General features: G+C 39.5%; 1 protein-coding gene and 1 pseudogene across 2 annotated transcripts in view; one reads left to right on the forward strand and one right to left on the reverse strand.

Annotated features, from left to right (window-relative positions):
• glra1 (glycine receptor alpha 1) overlaps positions 1-18,136 on the forward strand; it is a 114,154-nt gene that overhangs the window by 47,052 nt on the left and 48,966 nt on the right. For both annotated transcript variants that reach the window (XM_016995732.2, XM_008116333.3), the window contains exon 3: positions 3,057-3,124. In XM_016995732.2, coding sequence (XP_016851221.1) covers positions 3,057-3,124 — 68 coding nt within the window. The remainder of the gene's footprint in view (positions 1-3,056; positions 3,125-18,136) is intronic.
• LOC134297222 (U2 spliceosomal RNA) lies at positions 15,614-15,691 on the reverse strand (annotated as a pseudogene).

Consider the following 18,136-nt stretch of genomic DNA (forward strand, 5'->3'; position numbering starts at 1 on the left):
CATCTCATACATTTCTTTACATACATTTATGTTGTGTTTTGTTTTAAATCAGCAGAAAACTAGAGAAATGACTAGGATAATTTAAAGGAGAAACAAAACTCATTCAAAAGAAGGAAATCAAGGTTTTATGCACAACCATTTCTGAGATGTTCTTCCTGGCTACTTCTTATTTTACTGGGCAAATCCAATTGTTAGTCCGAGTTTCAGTAGACCCACTGAACCAATGGGAATACTTATGTAAGCTCCATTGATCCAGTTGATCCAGTAGCAATTGGATTTAACCCATTATATTTCTATTCTGTAATATGTTTCTGAAGAGCTCTTGAATTCAGAATTAAGGCAGGGGTTTCCTTTTATGTCAACTGATATTTTTAAGCCTGTTAGCAAGAAGCAGTAACTCAAGAAAAAGGAGAAAGAGACCTATGGATATAGGGAGCATTGAATATCCTGATTAGATTTTGGTTCCTACCAAAACTACATCACTTTAGTTTCAAATCAAATTTTGTCACCCCCACATTTTTTCAGCAAGTATGCTAACTCTTAGGCTAACATTGGATATTGACCTGTAGTATTGGTCAGACATTATTGGTTGCCATTTCTTTGATTGGATTGAAGAAATGGCAGTCTAGGGTTTATGATCATTTTTGTAAGAGGAGATTAAAGAAACATCAGTTTGAATTTGAACATAAAGAGTGTCCAGTGCTTTCCCTGAACAACGACAAGATGTAGATTTTGAAACAGGAAAATGTAAAGAAGAATAAGCATTTATATTGCCTGGTATGGGATTCCTGTTCCTTTCAATACACTCTCATCTGCTTGCATATTTGTAAATAAATGGGTGCTGCAATGCAAGAATGTATCCAATGCTATCTCTCATATCCCAAGGAAGTTAAACTGTAGGTAGGGTTGCCTGTGACCTTCTCTCACTATTGAATAATAATAATAATAATAATAATAATAATAATAATAATAATAATAATAATAATTTTTGTATCCTGCCACCATCTCCCCAAAGGGACTCAGGGTGTCTTACATGGGGACAAGCCTGATGAAAAACATTTGGGGACAAACATAGATGAAAAACACAACCCAATAAAATTTAAAATAACATCATAACAACATAAAAACAACATCATCAAGTAACCAATAGCCTCAACAGTTAAAAATACTGGAATTCAGAGGATAGGAGCTTGTGCAATAGAGTTTCAAGACAGGGCTGGTGAAAAAGTGCAGGAGCCAAAAATAAATTAGGGTTAGAAGGGTAATGTCATTTAGAATGCTAAATCTACAGGTCAGAGGACAGAGATAAAGTGCAGGAGCTGATAGCAAGTTATAGTTAGGGGGCCAATTATGTGGCGAACTGTTTAATCAAAGGCACAGCAGAACATCCACATTTTTAGGTCTTTACGAAAAGTGGACAGGATGGGTGTCACTCTAATCTCTCTGGGGAGAGAGTTCCAGAATAAAGTCTGGAACATATAGTGACATAGTACAATTCTCTTATCTACAGATTTGATATATTTACTGTTTTAGTTACCCACATTCCAACAGATAATCCCCACCCCCACCCCAAAAATGTTTGTGGACATATTTAGGTCCTTCTGTGCAATTTCATGGTATGCTTCTGGTCAAATATAGTCAATATATAGGGTGCACTGTTATTATCCATGGTTTCAGATATCCATTGGAGTCCTGGAATGTATTGATTTTAGTGAAACTTAATCTCAAATTAAAGTTTTCTAAGGATTGCACCTAAGGTTAAGTGCAATGATGGGCAGTGACTTTCAGGAGCCCACACTACTCCTTCCATGTTCTTGTGAAGAATTCTGAAGATTTTAACAAGTAAAGCGATCCAACACAGAGAAAGCAAGTAATGACCTGCCTGTATGACCCAGCCCTCTGATTCTATGCAGGGATCCTAATGGGATTCAGCATGTCTAGACAGCCAGTTACAGCTGTTTCTTGGCAAGACCTTTGAAGCTGGATGGAGCTTCCTTTGCCCTTTTCCCCTTCATGTTCAGTCAGCCAGATCTAGTCCTGAATATAGATGGATACATTATCCTTACTGAATGTTACAGTCTGCTGCTGCTGCTCCTATTCAGAAAGATTTATTTATATTGGAAATAGGTTTGCTGGCTTGTTTAATCCTGTAATCTTTTCAAGGGAGAGCTGTAAGTAATAGCAGATATTAAAAGAAAGGTGTATGCTCCTAGAGATCCAGGTTATCACTAATCCTCTTGGAATCTTCCCCTGCTGCTCCCCAGATTCAGTTTCCCTTGTCACTTAATTATTGGAAAGGGCCAGCTGAGTTTTCTATTCAAATTTTCTCCAAAGTGTTTTCAAGGATTTTGTAATCTACCATTTTAGAGCTAAAGGTCTTTAAGTGATGTAACTCCATGGAATCTTACCTAGTTCACTCAACGGTCTTCCTTTTATCTAATGAGGTCATTTTGTCGTTGTAAACTGTGCTCCCTTGCTGATTTAATCCCCCAAAAAGAGAACAAACTCTGGTGAATGGCACAGAACATACACCACAACAAAAAAGTACCCAGGATTGTTGTGTTTTGGTTCTATATCTTCAGTAATCCTTCCATGTTCACTGAGGGTGCATCTATACTATAGGAGTACCCATTACTGCCATGACTCAATGCTGTGGAATCGTAGGAGTTGTCATTTTATATGGTCTTTAACCTAAGATTCAAAAACTGTGTGAACAGATATTGTGTGAACATTTGCACTGATATTTTGTGCTTTTTGTTTAAGTTTGAGCCCAAATCCAAAGCAATATCTATGACAGATACAAGAGGGTAAGAACAGGAAAATGTGATTTACTGATATGTAATCTCTATTGACATAAAACATATTCAGTGGTAGCCATGTTGGCCATATAGTAAAATAGCAAAATAATGACACAGATAAGATTCAAACAATAGAAAACATTCAGGATTTAGCATTTCAATTGAACATCAGTAAAAACAATTGGTGCACCAGTTGTTCATCTACTTTTGCCAGCTCAAATGCTAAGACTTCCAATCCTATCCCTGCTTGTTTTGCAGGTCCTCCAGTGAATGTCAGCTGTAATATTTTCATCAACAGCTTTGGATCTATTGCAGAAACTACAATGGTAAGTAGAAAAGAAAAGGCAATCTAAAACCTGTGCAAGGCTTATTGAAATTGTGAAATCTAAAAAAAATGTGTCATATCCTTTCCACGAACTACAGAAAGTCATTCTCCCTGTTCCAGGTCCCTTTTTATTTCTTCCTTGCCAGTGAATTGCAAACACAGCAAGTATCAATGTTTAGAGAAAGCATAAAGTTTTCTATTAGATGCAGAAGTGATGGTGTTCGCCAACCAGCAAGAAAAAAATTTCCTAGTTACTTTGGAAGCTTTCTAAGCTATGATTTTTTCAAAAATGAATTGGAAATGTTCATTCTTGAAAAAATCATAGTTTAGAAATGGTCTATGCTTCATGAAGCCTATACTAACTGGGAGATTCTGGGAGTATAGTACAGTAAGCCCTCAGTATCTACTGAGGTTTGGTTGCAGGACCCCTGTGGATGCCAAAATCCATGAATGTTCAAGTCCCATTATATGCTATATAGCAAAATGGTATCTCTTATATAAAATGGCAAAATCAAGCTTTGTTTTTGAAGTTAAAAACACATTTTCAAACCATGGATGGTTGAACTTTGTGCATGCAGAATCCATGGATACGGAGGGCCAATTGAGCAAAGAAAAAAATACTCTAAGCTAATAACATCAGTGTACTTTACTTGATTAAACAAAAACAGTCAAAAATGCCTCAAAGTTTCAATGAATACTACAGGTTAGGGTTTTCCAGGTATAATCAAGACAGACCCATATTATTTGCACCATATCTCTTACTGATTGTGCAGAACACACTGATGTTTGTGTTGCTTTTATGACTGTAAACCGCCCTGAGTCCCATCCGGGAGATAGGGCGGTATATAAATAACGTTTTATTATTTATATTATTTATAAGCAACTACAACAGAACCTTGGCTTTCCAGAGGGACACAATTGCTCTCATGTCATCAATCTGCTGGTGTGTCTGTAAAATGATGTGTACATTGCAGTGGAAAGTACTATGCCATTTCTCATTTCAACCTTCCAAAGAAATTAAACTGCTTCTCATTTCTTGTCATGTCTGAGAGCAAGAGGTAGACAAATGTCAATGCCAATAGGCTCATGAAGATGAAATACAGTCAGTGCTCATATATTTGTTAGGGTTAGGAGCACAGGACCCCCACAAAAGTGAGGAAACTGTGAATTAAAAAATGTTTGCTAAAAATCAGTTTTACAAGAGCTATTTTGGAATTAAAATACAATTGTACTTTCATGATGTTTTGGGGTATGTTTGAATAGAATGCTACCACTCTGTACTTTTGATTTTCTGGACTAATATCACTAGCCAAACCAGGTGACTGCACACTGTAGTTGTTGAAATTACTGAGAATACCACTCCCCTTGAGGCAAAATTTACATAGTTATTACTATTCCAGCTTTTATCTAGTAAGATCATTAAAATGCCAGTTTTGGGGATTTTCGTTCACACATAAGACATTAATGTTGACATTTAAAGGCACCAGAGGCTGACTTTGCAGCACACAGATCAGTGACGATCATTATGTCAATATGCAAAGATCTAATGAGTTCACACACAGAGTTTGAGGTACAATCCAAAGGGAGAATAATAGTTGCTGGAAAGAGTACAAAGGCTATCAATAAAGGAGAGGCATTATCAGGAGATTTAGAGGAACAGGAACTCTGGGAAGGAAATTTGCATTAATAAAAAATTAGTGAGAGTACGAGAGGGAATTAGGAAGATGTCAGAAACATTGGTGTTTCTAGAAGATGGTTGCAGGTGATAAAAGTGCTCAGTGGAATTCACAAAATATGATGCAGCAAGGGAGAAAAGAGTATCAACCTATGGAAAATAGAAGCAGAAAGAAGTCATTTTGGAATAAAATGTCAAGGACATAAATATCCAAAAGAGGCAATACTGAAAGATCTTAATGTCATGCTCTCCTTTGGTGTATGCAACATTACTAGACATGTATATTTGTCCAATTGTATTAAGTAAAGTAATTCAGTCTGTAGTAAAATCATAGATTGGCAAACTGAGGTTCATATAACCAGGGCTGTAGCCAAAAAAACATTTCGGGGTGGGGGTTGAAAATTTGGGGGGGGGGGGGGGTTGAACCCCTTACCCCCCACCCCCACCCCCCGGCTACATGCCTGTCAATATCTGCTTGAGATAGTGCCTGAAGGGACTCTTAATTTTTTGTGTCTCATAGACTTAGCATGGGGATTTGGTTAACCAGTTAAAATTCATGAGTAAACCAGTTTTTTTAAAAAAAACTGAAAAATTTCAGGGGGGGTTAAACACACACACACACACACACACACACACCGGCTACAGGCCTGCATATAACCAAGAATGGATAGATGGATGGAAGGAAGGAAGGAAGGAGGGAAGGAAGGAAGGAGGGAAGGAAGGACTAGACAATGATCGCAGGTTTGAAGGTTTGAGTTGAGGAAAAACATGGTTGTCAGTTCTTAGCCAACCTAGCCCTCCAAATACACCTGGATTCTGCCTTGCAGCATCCAGGAATAGCCAAGAGTGCCCCTCACTCCCTACATCTTCTGCTACTATGTCAGCTGAAATCCTTTCTGAACAGTGAGCATTTGATAAACATCATTTGCACCTATGTAACATCACATGCTGTGCTGTGCTTCAGAAGTGTTCGAAAATACATTTGGTGGAAAATATATTTCTTAATGTCCAGCTGACTCTAATTATCTCTAATTACTCTAATTACCAGCAACAGAATCTATTTTCTGTTAAAATGCTGCCATTGATTGTATCCCTGTTGTCTGGATGTGTGCTAGACTGTAGCCTACCCCAATGTCTTCTGTTACAGCTTACTAGTTTATCTTGAACAGGAGTGTGCATCTTGATTCTTGGGCACATGGAGAAAAATTAATACCCATGGCATTCTCACAATTTTCATACATTTTCTCCCCATAGCTGCGCATCAACATTGTAATGCATATTGCCAAATGTCTGCATTCAGTTATCCTTTAATAGGTGCAAGCAGTTCCATGGGAGATTAAATATTCTATTAAACATTTTATATGCATTGTTGTTTAAAACCTCTTAGGGTAACTTTAACATACATCTGGTAAAAAAGAAATTTCAGACAACCTAAAAAGAGGCAAATGATCTTTGATGTGAAACTAAACATAAGTACATGGTTATTTTTGTCATTTGCAACTTGTGTCTGGTGTTGTGATTTGGACTGGGAGAAAATCATTTGGATCAAGGAAGGGACAGAGTAGTCCTCCTTCATGGTAACCAAAGCTCTGCAATAACAGGGGTGCTGACGCTTGTTAGAATAGTTTGCCTTTGTAACTAATAAACCCAGTCCATATTCTAATAGCTCTAAGGGTATATCTAAACTGTAGAATAAATGCAATTTGACACCACTACTATTGCTCATTGCCATGGAATTATGGGAGTTGTAGTTTTAAAAAGTTTTTTGCCTTTTCTGCCAAAGAGCACTAGTGCCTCACCAAACCACAACTCTCAGGAATCCACAGCATTGAACTGTGGCAATTGAAGTGGTGCCAAACCTCATTATTTGTAGATGCACCCTAGGACATTTTCCTCCTGATAGGAAAGCTAGTATAGCTGATTTTTTATTGCAAGGCATATGCTTTACTCAATTATTGCTGGATAACCAGTTTTCTGGACAGAGTGTGTGAAGAATAGAACTGTTTTGTGCTTTACAGAAAATGTGGGTGATGGCTAGAAAAACAATGGATGAAAACTCATGAAAAGTCCAAGGGAATATGGGTTAGAAGAATCAATTTTGGAAATTACTCTATACTTTTCGCTGTAGTGGTGGCAGCAAAGAGGTCCTGCCAATCTAAATAACCATTGACAGTCTCCAATCTGTGATTTCTGTGGAAGGTAATGGAGCACATAATGGCATTCCTGGAGATATCAATTGGCTGCTCCTTGTCAGTCTGATTTCCAGCTCATATTTTGGAACCAAAAGGAGTAAAGGTCTTTAGCTTTGTTAACTTTAGATCTATGGTATCATCTCCCTTGGGTTAGTGGCTGAGACATCTTTCGAGTTCTTCCTCAAGTAGAGAACAGTCCTTCTGAAATGATTTTGTCTCATGGCTTTTGTTGAGAGTTGTTGTAGGTTGAATCCCATTTTGTTTCCCATTTATATGGAACTGCTAGGTCAGCTTCCCTGAGTTCTTCAGCCTTAGTTCTATTCTTCCTTTCCTTTCAATGCCGAGAAGTGCTAGGTGTCCTAAACTTGTACCTGGATTCAGAGAAAAACTGGGTAAATGAATTGAAGCTTAAACTGATTCTTGGAGTTTCTGCCTAAATCACATACTCTTGTGCATCATATTCATAACTTGGGAATATTCACAGAGTCCACATTTCCCTTGGATGGTGTTAACAGTGGTCAGGAGTGCTTTTCAGCAACTATATCTGCTATGATTTTCTTTATTTCACTTTTGTTTTCACTGGTTGTCAGTTTGCTTCCAGGGTGAATTCAAATTGATGGTCTTATATCTTAAAAGTCTAAATCAAGAATGGACAACTGTGCCCAATTTTCTGTCCTTGAGACCCTCTGGGGACTGTACAAACAGCCTAAAGTAAAAAAAAAAAGGTACCGAAACATTTTCCACCTTTGCATTTTAAAATAGCTATTTTTACATTAACGTGTGGAAGAAGGGCCTGAAAGAAGGGACTTTTCAACCCTCAACTCTGGCCCTTTCTACTAGACTTGTGCAATTTGGTTGGAGGGACAGCCATTTTTGGTATCCAAATTTCAATGGGTTCCCAGATCCATTTTTGGGAGCCCCCTGAAAATCGGCTAATAGAAGAATCTGTTTTTGACTAGGCAAACAGAAAGATCTGGAAAGATCCAGACCATTAGCAGGAATGGGGAATTTACAACACTCCCCTTTCCATTCCTGGGATTCTTTCCTTTCTTCCTTTCAAAGCAGCCTGGGTTTGAGGAACAGGGTTAAGGAAGCACCCTTTCTGATATCCATTTCTATCTTCCTTTCAAGGGAGTCTGAGTTTGAAGAACAGGATTAAGGAAGCACCCCTCCTGGGACCCTTTCCTATCTTCCTTTCAAGGGAGCCTGGGTTTGAGCAATTGGGTTAAGGAAGCAATGCATAAGGCACGTCAAAGCATTCTTCTATTCAGATTGGTCCAACAGGCAGAAGCTTCTCTGTGCACCACGAGATGCCGAATAGAGGAAAAGGAAACGTTATCAGCTGCTTCGTGGCCCGTTATGGATGAAAAAACATGACAGATGAGCCCTTACCATTATGGCCATCTGAACAAGCTAGATTGGCCAAAGGGAACCAACCAAACCAAATCCGTGCACAAGCCTATTTTCTACACTGCTATATGAAATCCAGATTATCTGCTGTGAAATGGATTATATGGCAGTGTAGAAGGGGTCTTGGCCTTCAGCTCACACAATTCCTAACAGCTGGTAAACTGGCTGGGATTTCTGGGAGTTGAAGTCCAAAACACCTGGAGGAGCAGAGTTTGAGAAACACTGATCTGACTGAACATTTCTATTCTACTCATGATATACAGATATATTGAAACTAGAGCCCCTTCCACACCATCTTATATCCTAGGATCTGATCCCAGATTATTTTCTTATCCCAGATTATCTGGCAGTAGGGACTCATATAATCCAGTTTAAAACAGATAATCCAGGATCAGATCCTGGGATATGGAGCAGAGTGGAAGGTACCTTGGATGCTCACTGTGGGAAGGGATGCCAGTCTCGACCTTTTGCCAAGCCTAAATCAGGTTTCTGAAGGTGAGGCATTTGCCTCAACCCCTAAGGCCCCTTCCACACTGTCCCTATGCTAGTACTACTACCTTCCCTATCGAGTCATTACACTGTTTTGTATTTTGTGTTTTTAATTTGCTGATATTGTTTTTACTTTACTTATATTGGTTTTAACTGTCAATGTTTTGTTTCTTTTTTGGGCTTGGTCCCATGTTAGCCACCCCGAGTCCCTTTGGGGAGATGGTGGTGGGATAGAAAAATAAAGTATTATTATTATTTTATTATGACACAGTAAACAAGATAGATATGCTGGATTTCATATCACAAAATCACAAGTCGAACACTTCCCAAGCTTTTAGGACTGTGTGATGTATTTTCGGATGATGCGCGCAGATCAGAGAAGGGTGGCCTTTTGCAGTTGGCAGATCATAATTTTGTCAATGTCTATTGTTTCCAAATGCCGGCTGAGATCTTTTGGCACGGCACCCAGTGTGCCGATCACCACTGGGACCACTTGAACTGGTTTCTGCCAGAGTCTTTGAAGTTCAATCTTGAGGTCCTCATAGCGGCTGAGTTTTTCCTGTTGTTTTTCGTCAATGCGACTGTCACCTGGGATGGCAACATCAATGATCCAAACCTTTTTCTTTTCCACAACTGTGATGTCTGGTTTGTTGTGTTCCAGAACTTTGTCAGTCTGGATTCGGAAGTCCGACAGTATCTTTGCATGTTCATTTTCCAATACTTTTGCAGGTTTGTGATCCCACCAGTTCTTTGCTGCTGGAAGGTGGTACTTGAGGCATACGTTCCAATGAATCATTTGGGCCACGTAGTTGTGCCTCTGTTTGTAGTCTGTCTGTGCGATGTTCTTACAGCAGCTGAGGATATGATCAATGGTTTCGTCGGTTTCCTTGCACAGTCTCCATTTTGGGTCATCAGCTGATTTTTCGATCTTGGCCTTCATTGCATTTGTACTGATGGCTTGCTCCTGGACTGCAAGGATCAGGCCTTCTGTCTCCTTCTTCAGGGTCCCATTCGTGAGCCAGAGCCAGGTCTTCTCCTTATCAGCTTTTCCTTCAATTTTGTCAAGGAACTTTCTATGCAATACCTCACAACCTCTGAGTTCCATACCTCACAACCTCTGAGGATGCCTGCCATAGATGTGGGCGAAACGTCAGGAGAGAATGCTTCTGGAACATGGCCACACAGCCCGAAAGACATACAACAACCCTTTCCATGCAATGTTTTGTTGTGCCAGCTGTCAGCTCTAGTTTGTAGTGCGGTTTTCTTGTACTGGTTTTTTGTCTGCTGTGCTTTGAGGAGTTTCTGATTTTTGACTTCAATCAGAGCAGGTTCTTCACTTTGCTTTACATATTCTGCCAGGGCATGTTCTTCTTCTTTGACTGCTTGTTTTACTTGTAAGAGTCCTCTGCCCCCTGATCTTCTAGGCAGATATAGCCGGCCAACATCACTGCGAGGGTGCAGTGAATGATGAATGGTCATTAGTTTTCTTGTTTTTCTGTCCAAATTGTCCAGTTCCATCTGCGTCCAGTTTATGATGCCAGCAGTATATCTTATGACAGGTATGGCCCAGGTGTTTATGGGTTTGATGGTGTTGCCTCCATTGAGCTTGCTTTTGAGAATTTTTCTGACCCTTTGTGTGTATTCTTTACTGACCACAGTCTTCACATGTTCATGCTTGATGTTGTCCAGCTGTAATATGCCCAGATATTTATAGGCCTCTGGCTGGTGACACTTTATCGTTTGGCCATTAGGCATATTTACGTCCTCACTTTCAATGATTTTTCCCTTCTTCAATGCCACTGTTGAACATTTGTCCAAACCAAACTCCATGCTGATATCAGTGCTAAAAATTTGGACAGTTTTAGTCAGAGACTGGATTTCAGTTTGCGTTTTCCCATATAGCTTCAGGTCATCCATGTACATTATTATTATTATTATTATTATTATTATTATTATTATTATTATTATTATTATCAGAATCCGATCTCAGATTATCTGCTTATCCCAGATTATCTGGCAGTGGAGGCTAATATAATCCAGTTTAAAACAGATAATCTGGGATCAGATCCTGGAATATAGAGCAGTGTGAAGGGGCCTTAGGCTTGATCTGCACTGCCTTTTATCCAAGGCAATGGTCTGAGGTTATCTGTTTATCCCAGATTATCTAGCAATGTAGACACATATAATCTGGTTTAAAGTAGATAATCTGGGATCAGATCCTGGGACATAGGGCAGTGTAGATCCATCCTTAGGGCCCTTCCACACAGCCATATAACTCAGAATATCAAAACAGATAATCCACAATATCATCTTTGAACTGGGTTATCTGACTCCACACTGCCATATAATCCAGTTCAAAGCAGATAATGTGGGATTTTATACAGCTATGTGGAAGGAGCCTTAGTCTCTCTCAGGTCTCCTTGTGTGTGTCTCTGCCACATTGTGGCATCCTGAGGCTTTTATAACTTCTCCTCAGAAGCTCTCAAAGCTTTTGTATTCCATCTCAACTGATAATCTTATTCAGTCATTGTCTCTTGCAATCCTGTTGCTCCTCTGTGAAACTGACCAGAATAAATGTAACTTAACCCAAGACCTCCTTAACTCTTTACTTACTGGAGGAGAGACTATTCCCTTGGCTTTGTTGCCCAGATTACGGGAGACTCCATTATCACAACACTTGGTCTAATTCATGTGGGACCAGTCTTTCTTGAGAATGAGCACCTGCTTAGGGGTTTTGTTCAATTTCAGAGGCTGAATGATGCTGCCCACTGCTCTCTAATGTACAGTAGTTGACCACATTTTTAAGGCAATGCTTCAGTTGTGACCACGAGACGTGGCCACTGCCACCCACATTTTGAAGAGAGGCCACAATTTCCAGGTCTTACAAATTTTCAGTAAAGGGGAACTCTTTTGTCTACTATTCTTTTACTATTTTACTGTTTCTATGCTGCTTTTGATTTTATATTGATTATTTTTAATTGTGAGATTTTTATTAAATGTATCTCCTATACTTCCTCACAAGAGCTGATGGCTACTGCAAGCTTTTCTGAACTTCATTGATGGAAAGGTGGAATAAAAATGTCTTAAATAAATTTTATTCATAATGTCATTAAGCCCCCTATGTTTAGAAATAATTGAGACAAAATGTTAAAAGGCTATTCAACTAATCACTTCTTTTGAACACTTGAGAATCAGAAGCAAGACTTACAAATGTGAATGCTTAAATTAAAGCTCAGGAGCTGGCATTTGGAGTACTCTTTCTATAATGCCCCTTTGTATCTCTGTGATCTATATATAATTTCACTATTTAAAGGAACTTCACATGCCACCCATCTCACTTCAAATGTAACCTTATAGGAAACTGAATTGCAACCAAAGCAGCTAGAGAAAGTAAAGTCAGGGGCAGAACAACACATACTTGAGTTTCTTGACTGAAATCATCTCAGTATCAAGCTAACTTTTCAAAGATGTGATGAGCTGTTTGAGTGAATAGGTGGTAATCACGCTACATTCACACAACTTTCCCATGCACTGAAAAATACCAGAGACATAGAATACATGTGAGTATGTGGCTTAAGGGAGAGGAAGCACTTGCCTTTCTCCTCCCAAAATACTACCTAGGTATGGTTCCATTATTTTGGCAGAGGCCAAAGGGGGGTTCTAGACAGAGCAGGATAGTCCATGTTATGGGAGGGAGGTTGAAGAAGGAAAACCATTTTCCCTGTTTTCACTGGTTATTCCCCATCGCCACTTCCCATTTCATAAAAGAGGGTTGTTTCCACAACTGTGACATGGAGGGGGAGGGGATAACAGGAAGACGGGGAAAATGGTTTTACTCCTTCAACCCCCCCCCCCCCCCCCCGCCCCTAAAATAGACTATCATTCTCTGTCTAGAGCCACCTTTTGGTCTCTGCCCAGGTAATAGAACAGTACCACTACCTGGAAGTATCTGTTGCATACATAAGGTTTTAGTATTAAATTCCATTATTATTTTGTCAGCATTTCAGGAAGTGGGGCTGTGACTAAAAGACTCAAGGTTATGCCAGCACTCAGAAGCAGGCCAGTGATGTGGGACAGCCCTATAGAGCAATCTAGTTGTCTCCTGATGTGTTGTTGGTCTTTTGTCGGGAAATACATGGATGAAGCTGTGAAGCTGACTACAGAAACAGAGCAATTAAATAAACAGGAGGCCAGTAAAGGGAGTAGGGAGGAACGGTATAAGCTGAAGGTGGAATGATGTATTCTAAATACCAGGTCTTCACCATGAGAAACAATAGAGAAGTAAATTGAGTCTAAATTTTAAACCAGATCTTTATGTCTTGGAAGGCCTTTTGCCCGGAAAGGGCACATCTGTAGAGTTCAAAATTCAAGTAATGGAAAAGGGTTTTCTTAAAAAAAAACAGCTGATGTAAATGTGTCTGATAATCTGTAAAGTAAACAATCCACCTCCTCTGGAACTTAATTAAATATTAGTCATTTCTCCTACTGCTGACAATGATAATCCCTGCAGGTCCCGTTGGTGCTCCATTATTTAGAGTGCTCATCATTATTTTCAAGATATTGGAAACCTATCTAGACCAGGCTTTCTCAATATTGTCATTCTGGAGGAACTCTTGAAATAAATTTCAAGTTTCAAAGGACCCCCATTTTTGAAAATAGTATAGTCTACAGCTAAAAAAACCCAATCCCAATCTTTTCACTGAACCCCTAATGACTTTTCATGGAACCCTCAGGTTCCAGGCAATCCTGATTCTCTAACCCTGTTTTAGACAATAGAGACCATTTTCTTGCTGTTTCTCAAAAAAGCTGTCATTGTTAAAATAATGCACAAAATACTCAAAACATGAGTACTGTTTGTTCATTTGAGTTCTCTGCCTTTTTCTAAAAAAATTTGTCATGTAACATAAATTCTGTTTCAACCTGTGATGTTCTCTCTGTCCTCCATTAGGTTCTGTCAAATCCGTAAACTTTGGGATTTTCTTCTCTCTGTTCATAGCCTTTGAAAATGACTGAATGTGCCACTAAGGATAAAAGCATGTGTGCATACCCACAAGGAAATGCCTTCATGCTTTGATGCACCACATGCCACGAGCACAAAATATGCTCACCTACCAATATATATTTGCCTATACACATACACACACCAAGAAAAAAATTCATTTTGATGTCCTTGACAGCATTTATGTGTTTGAGGGCGAGTCGGAGCTAGAAGAAAGTTACAGGAGGCATATTGCTCTTTTTTGATATTTACAGACATATAGATAAAGCTAAATGAAAACACAACTGAAATATGGCAAAAGTCTACTATCCCTACACCAAGTTTCCAAGAACAAAGCTAGCACTCAAGAATAGGCTTGTCTATTTCAGCTGAACCTTGATCCGTTTCTGCTACCCATATTTTGGAGGGGGGGTCTATTCTTGCACGCTTCCCAAAAAAGAACGGGCAACTGAACAGCCATTTTTTGTCCACAGCTGAAAAATGCGGCTAGATCTGGCTCACTGGCGGCAATGGGGGGATTCACAGGTTCCCCTTCCCATCATTTTCAAGGCTATCAGGATGAAAATAGCCACACTTAGAAAACGCATCTACCACTTCTGGCCCACTAAGTTTCATAACGTTTGGGTTATCCCCTGATTTTTAGGGGTGGAAATCTAGAAAAAATATAAGGAGAGAAGAAAAGAAGCTAAAGGGTAATTCAAGGCTCAGAGGCATTCAATATTTTTGAAGATAACACACCCACCTATCCAAGAGATGCTCTTTCTTTCCTCCCAAGTCACCAAACACATGCACCCACCCGCACTTTCCAACTCCCAGTCCCACTAAATAAAAAGAAAATAAAGGAAAATCAAAAAGATTTAATGCTAGAAGTCAAACAAAGCAAAAAGCTAAAGTAGAGCAGAGCAGAAAGGCAAGGCAAGGCAAAATAGGCAAGGCAAACAGACTGAAGAAGCACTTCTCAGAGCCAGGACGCAACTGAGCAGTGGAGGTGCTCGCCCCATGAAATAGATAAAGCTTGTGAAAGACATGTTATGGCATTGTTCTACTCTGATTGGTCCAGGGCTCACAGGGAAACCACGTGCAAACATGCGGCAGCCTCTCCGTTTGCTGTGTGCTCCCGAATAGAAGGGAAGTAGCTGCACTCGGAAGCCACGTAGGCCATTTCTGGTGAAAAAAACATGGGGGCTGTGCCCTTGCTGTTACAACTGTCTGGCCAGGCTGAACAAGCCGAAGAAGCCAAAGGTAAACAGCCAAAACGAATCCATATACAAGTTACCCATGAATGCTATTTGCTCAGATTATCCAAAAACTAAGTATCTTATGGGCCTCTTCCCAGGTATCTTTGTCAACTTCACTTCTCTTGTTCTTTTCACTTGTGTGTCCTCAGTATCTCTCTCTTAACTGAGAAGAAGAACAAAAAGCCTGCCCTTTTTCAATTATGGCTCGTAACTTTTAAAGACCATAACTATTTAGAAGGCATTGTGGAACATTTTCTTGACAAAAGACAACTTTATCTGCACAATTCACCCTCTTCTAAACAGCTATTCCAGGTTCTGGAACTCCCTTCCTAGAAATTAAACAACTACCATCCTTGCTATCCTTTTGTAGGCAGGTGAAAATCTTTTTCTTTCAGCAGGCCTTTGAGGACGGATTGCTCAAGTGGATAGGTCATTTCATGTGCTGAGAGGACCTGAGAGGATCAGCATTTATATTTGCTGATCTTTTAAATGGTCTGTTTTAAACTTCTTTTAAAATTACTGATAGTTACTACACTTGATCTTAGCCAAAAGACCGAGAAGCAATAGTTTAATTATGTTTTAACTTTTGTAAAATATAAAATTTTATCTGCAGTAGTTTTAACTTTTATAAACTACCTTGAGTCCCAATATGAAAATATGATGATGATGTGGGTGTGAAGATGATTTTCTATGTTGACAGGAGTGTTTGTAGGCTTAGAATCAAGGTTATGTTCAGGCTATGTTCCACAATATCAGAAAACACAGGTTCACATTTAGTGCCATTTTTCTTTCAAGCATCTGTCTGTTCTTGTTTTTTCTTGTCTTCCAACCAACAGTGATGTAATGCTTCTGTTGGATCGGTTTTTGTCCTTGTCATTTCTTGTCTGCAAAAAGGACATTGTCAGCCACAGAAACATGGGACTATTGTTTGTAATTCTTGAATATCCCATCTGCTTTGATGCATCAGATCTTACAGAAGAAAAATGATAACAGATATAGTGAGTTTGAGCCCAAATATTATGTGTTTCTGTGTGGGCAAGGAATGCAATGGATGAGAAAGGTTACTAGATGGTAAGATCAATTAATATGCCATTATTGAGTCTAGATTTCCTTTCCAATGCCACATCTACACAGGCAATAAATCCTTTTTCAAGCTGCCTCAAGGTCAGGTATCCACAAACCATACACCACACATCCAGACAGAAACAGTATGCTCAAAAAATCATTGAAAATTCCAGTTCAAGACATAAAATCCACTGAAACCAATTGGCGTATATCCAATGTAGAGCTGAAACCCAAGCTCAAAATACAGGTCACTTATGAGGACAGGGCTAACACTGAAGAATTTGGGAGAAGAAGCTGGAAACACAGCTCCCTGGAAGATAAACAAACACCTCCCCAGAAAGAGGTACATTGTTCCCATGGGATTGCTCATTTCCCCTTTCTTCCTCTACCTGGCTTTTGTCTAGCATTGATCCTCATCAGACAAGCTGCTTCTTGCCAGCACTTCCTGCCAGAGAAGGTAGGAAAAAAGACTCCTTGGATTGAATTGATCCACATTTAGCAGCTTTTTGTGGCTACCATCCCAGCCTCCAGGCAGTAATATGTGTCCTGACTCAGATTAAGTGGCTATGTAGAATAAAACCAAGTGCCTCCATTCTGTTTCTACTATCAATTATTTTTCCCTACTATTTTAAATCCAAAAGGAAGCCAAATTGAGGGGGAATTGCAGGAGGGAGGCTTTACAGAAAGTGGGATAGAGGAGAAGCAGTCTACCTACCATTTCCATTGCTCATTGGCTGTAGATGTCCTCAATATGTACATGGTTGCATTACAGGATGTGAAACAGGATGTGAAACAGGGCAAACATTTTTGCAATTTAATTGATTAATTTTGTGCTCTGGCAAAAAAGACAAAAAAGCCTAAATGTTAACAAAATCCCTTCCCTTATATCATGGTAACAAAATATTGGAAAATAAAACAATTGTTAATGTGTTGTTGTTGGTTTTTTAAAAGTAAAACCCTTTGATCTGATATTTTCACATGACTAATTATATCACTGGGAAAATCACAGGCTTGAAACAACAGAAAGTGCAACCAATACACATCCTGCTGTGGCGTAAGCCTCAGTGAGCTTAGGCCACGTAAGACAAGGAGAGACAGTGTGGTGCTGTTCTTTGAGTTTTGGACAACTGAGGAGTTCAAATTCCTGCTCAGCCAATGGAAACTCATTGGATAATCTTGTGCAAGTCATTTTTTCTCAGCCTCAGAGGAACACAAAGGTAACCCCCTCTGGACAAATCTTACCAAGAAAACCTCATGAGATGTTCATCTTAGGGTCACTATGAATCAGAAAGAACTTGAAGGCACACAGAGAATTTGCGTTTGAGCCTCTCCCACTCCACTTGTGCCACGTGTGATAGTTTTTAATGGAGGGCTTTGTGCAGCTGAGCAGTCAGGCATATAATCTAGATCAGGATAGGCAAAATGTCGCCCTACAGATGTTGTTGGATGACATTTCTCAGCATTTGTCACCATTAGTTATGCTCACTAGAATTCATAGAAGGTGCAGTGCAACATCTGGAGAAGCCTAGATAAGTGATTTTGCCCTCCACTAGTCTTGGTAGTATTGTCTTTTATATGTGAATCCCAGGTAGGAATACTCTCACAATAATCCATTTTCATCATTGACACCTCAGTATGTGGCGTCTTCGCTTATGCAACTTGTTCAAACCTCCATTTATTCAGAGAGCACTAAGATCCCCAAAGCAATGACTTATTAGCTTTCTCAACTCTTTCTTTGCCATTTCATCATGCAAGGCTGCTCCCACAAGAATTTCCCTCCTACACAGATTTATTTCACATCTCACATGAAATAGGCATAGGAACAGGTCCAACCTGCCAGCATTCAACTGGTTTGCAGCTGAATAAGCAAAATACTCTTTTGCTTTCTGCCTGTTAGGCCAATTACATTGATTTTCACTGACTGCAGCCATCACTGATTTTCACA

Source organism: Anolis carolinensis, chromosome 2 (genome assembly GCF_035594765.1).
Source record: "Anolis carolinensis isolate JA03-04 chromosome 2, rAnoCar3.1.pri, whole genome shotgun sequence".
In the NCBI taxonomy this organism is placed as follows: domain Eukaryota; kingdom Metazoa; phylum Chordata; class Lepidosauria; order Squamata; family Dactyloidae; genus Anolis; species Anolis carolinensis.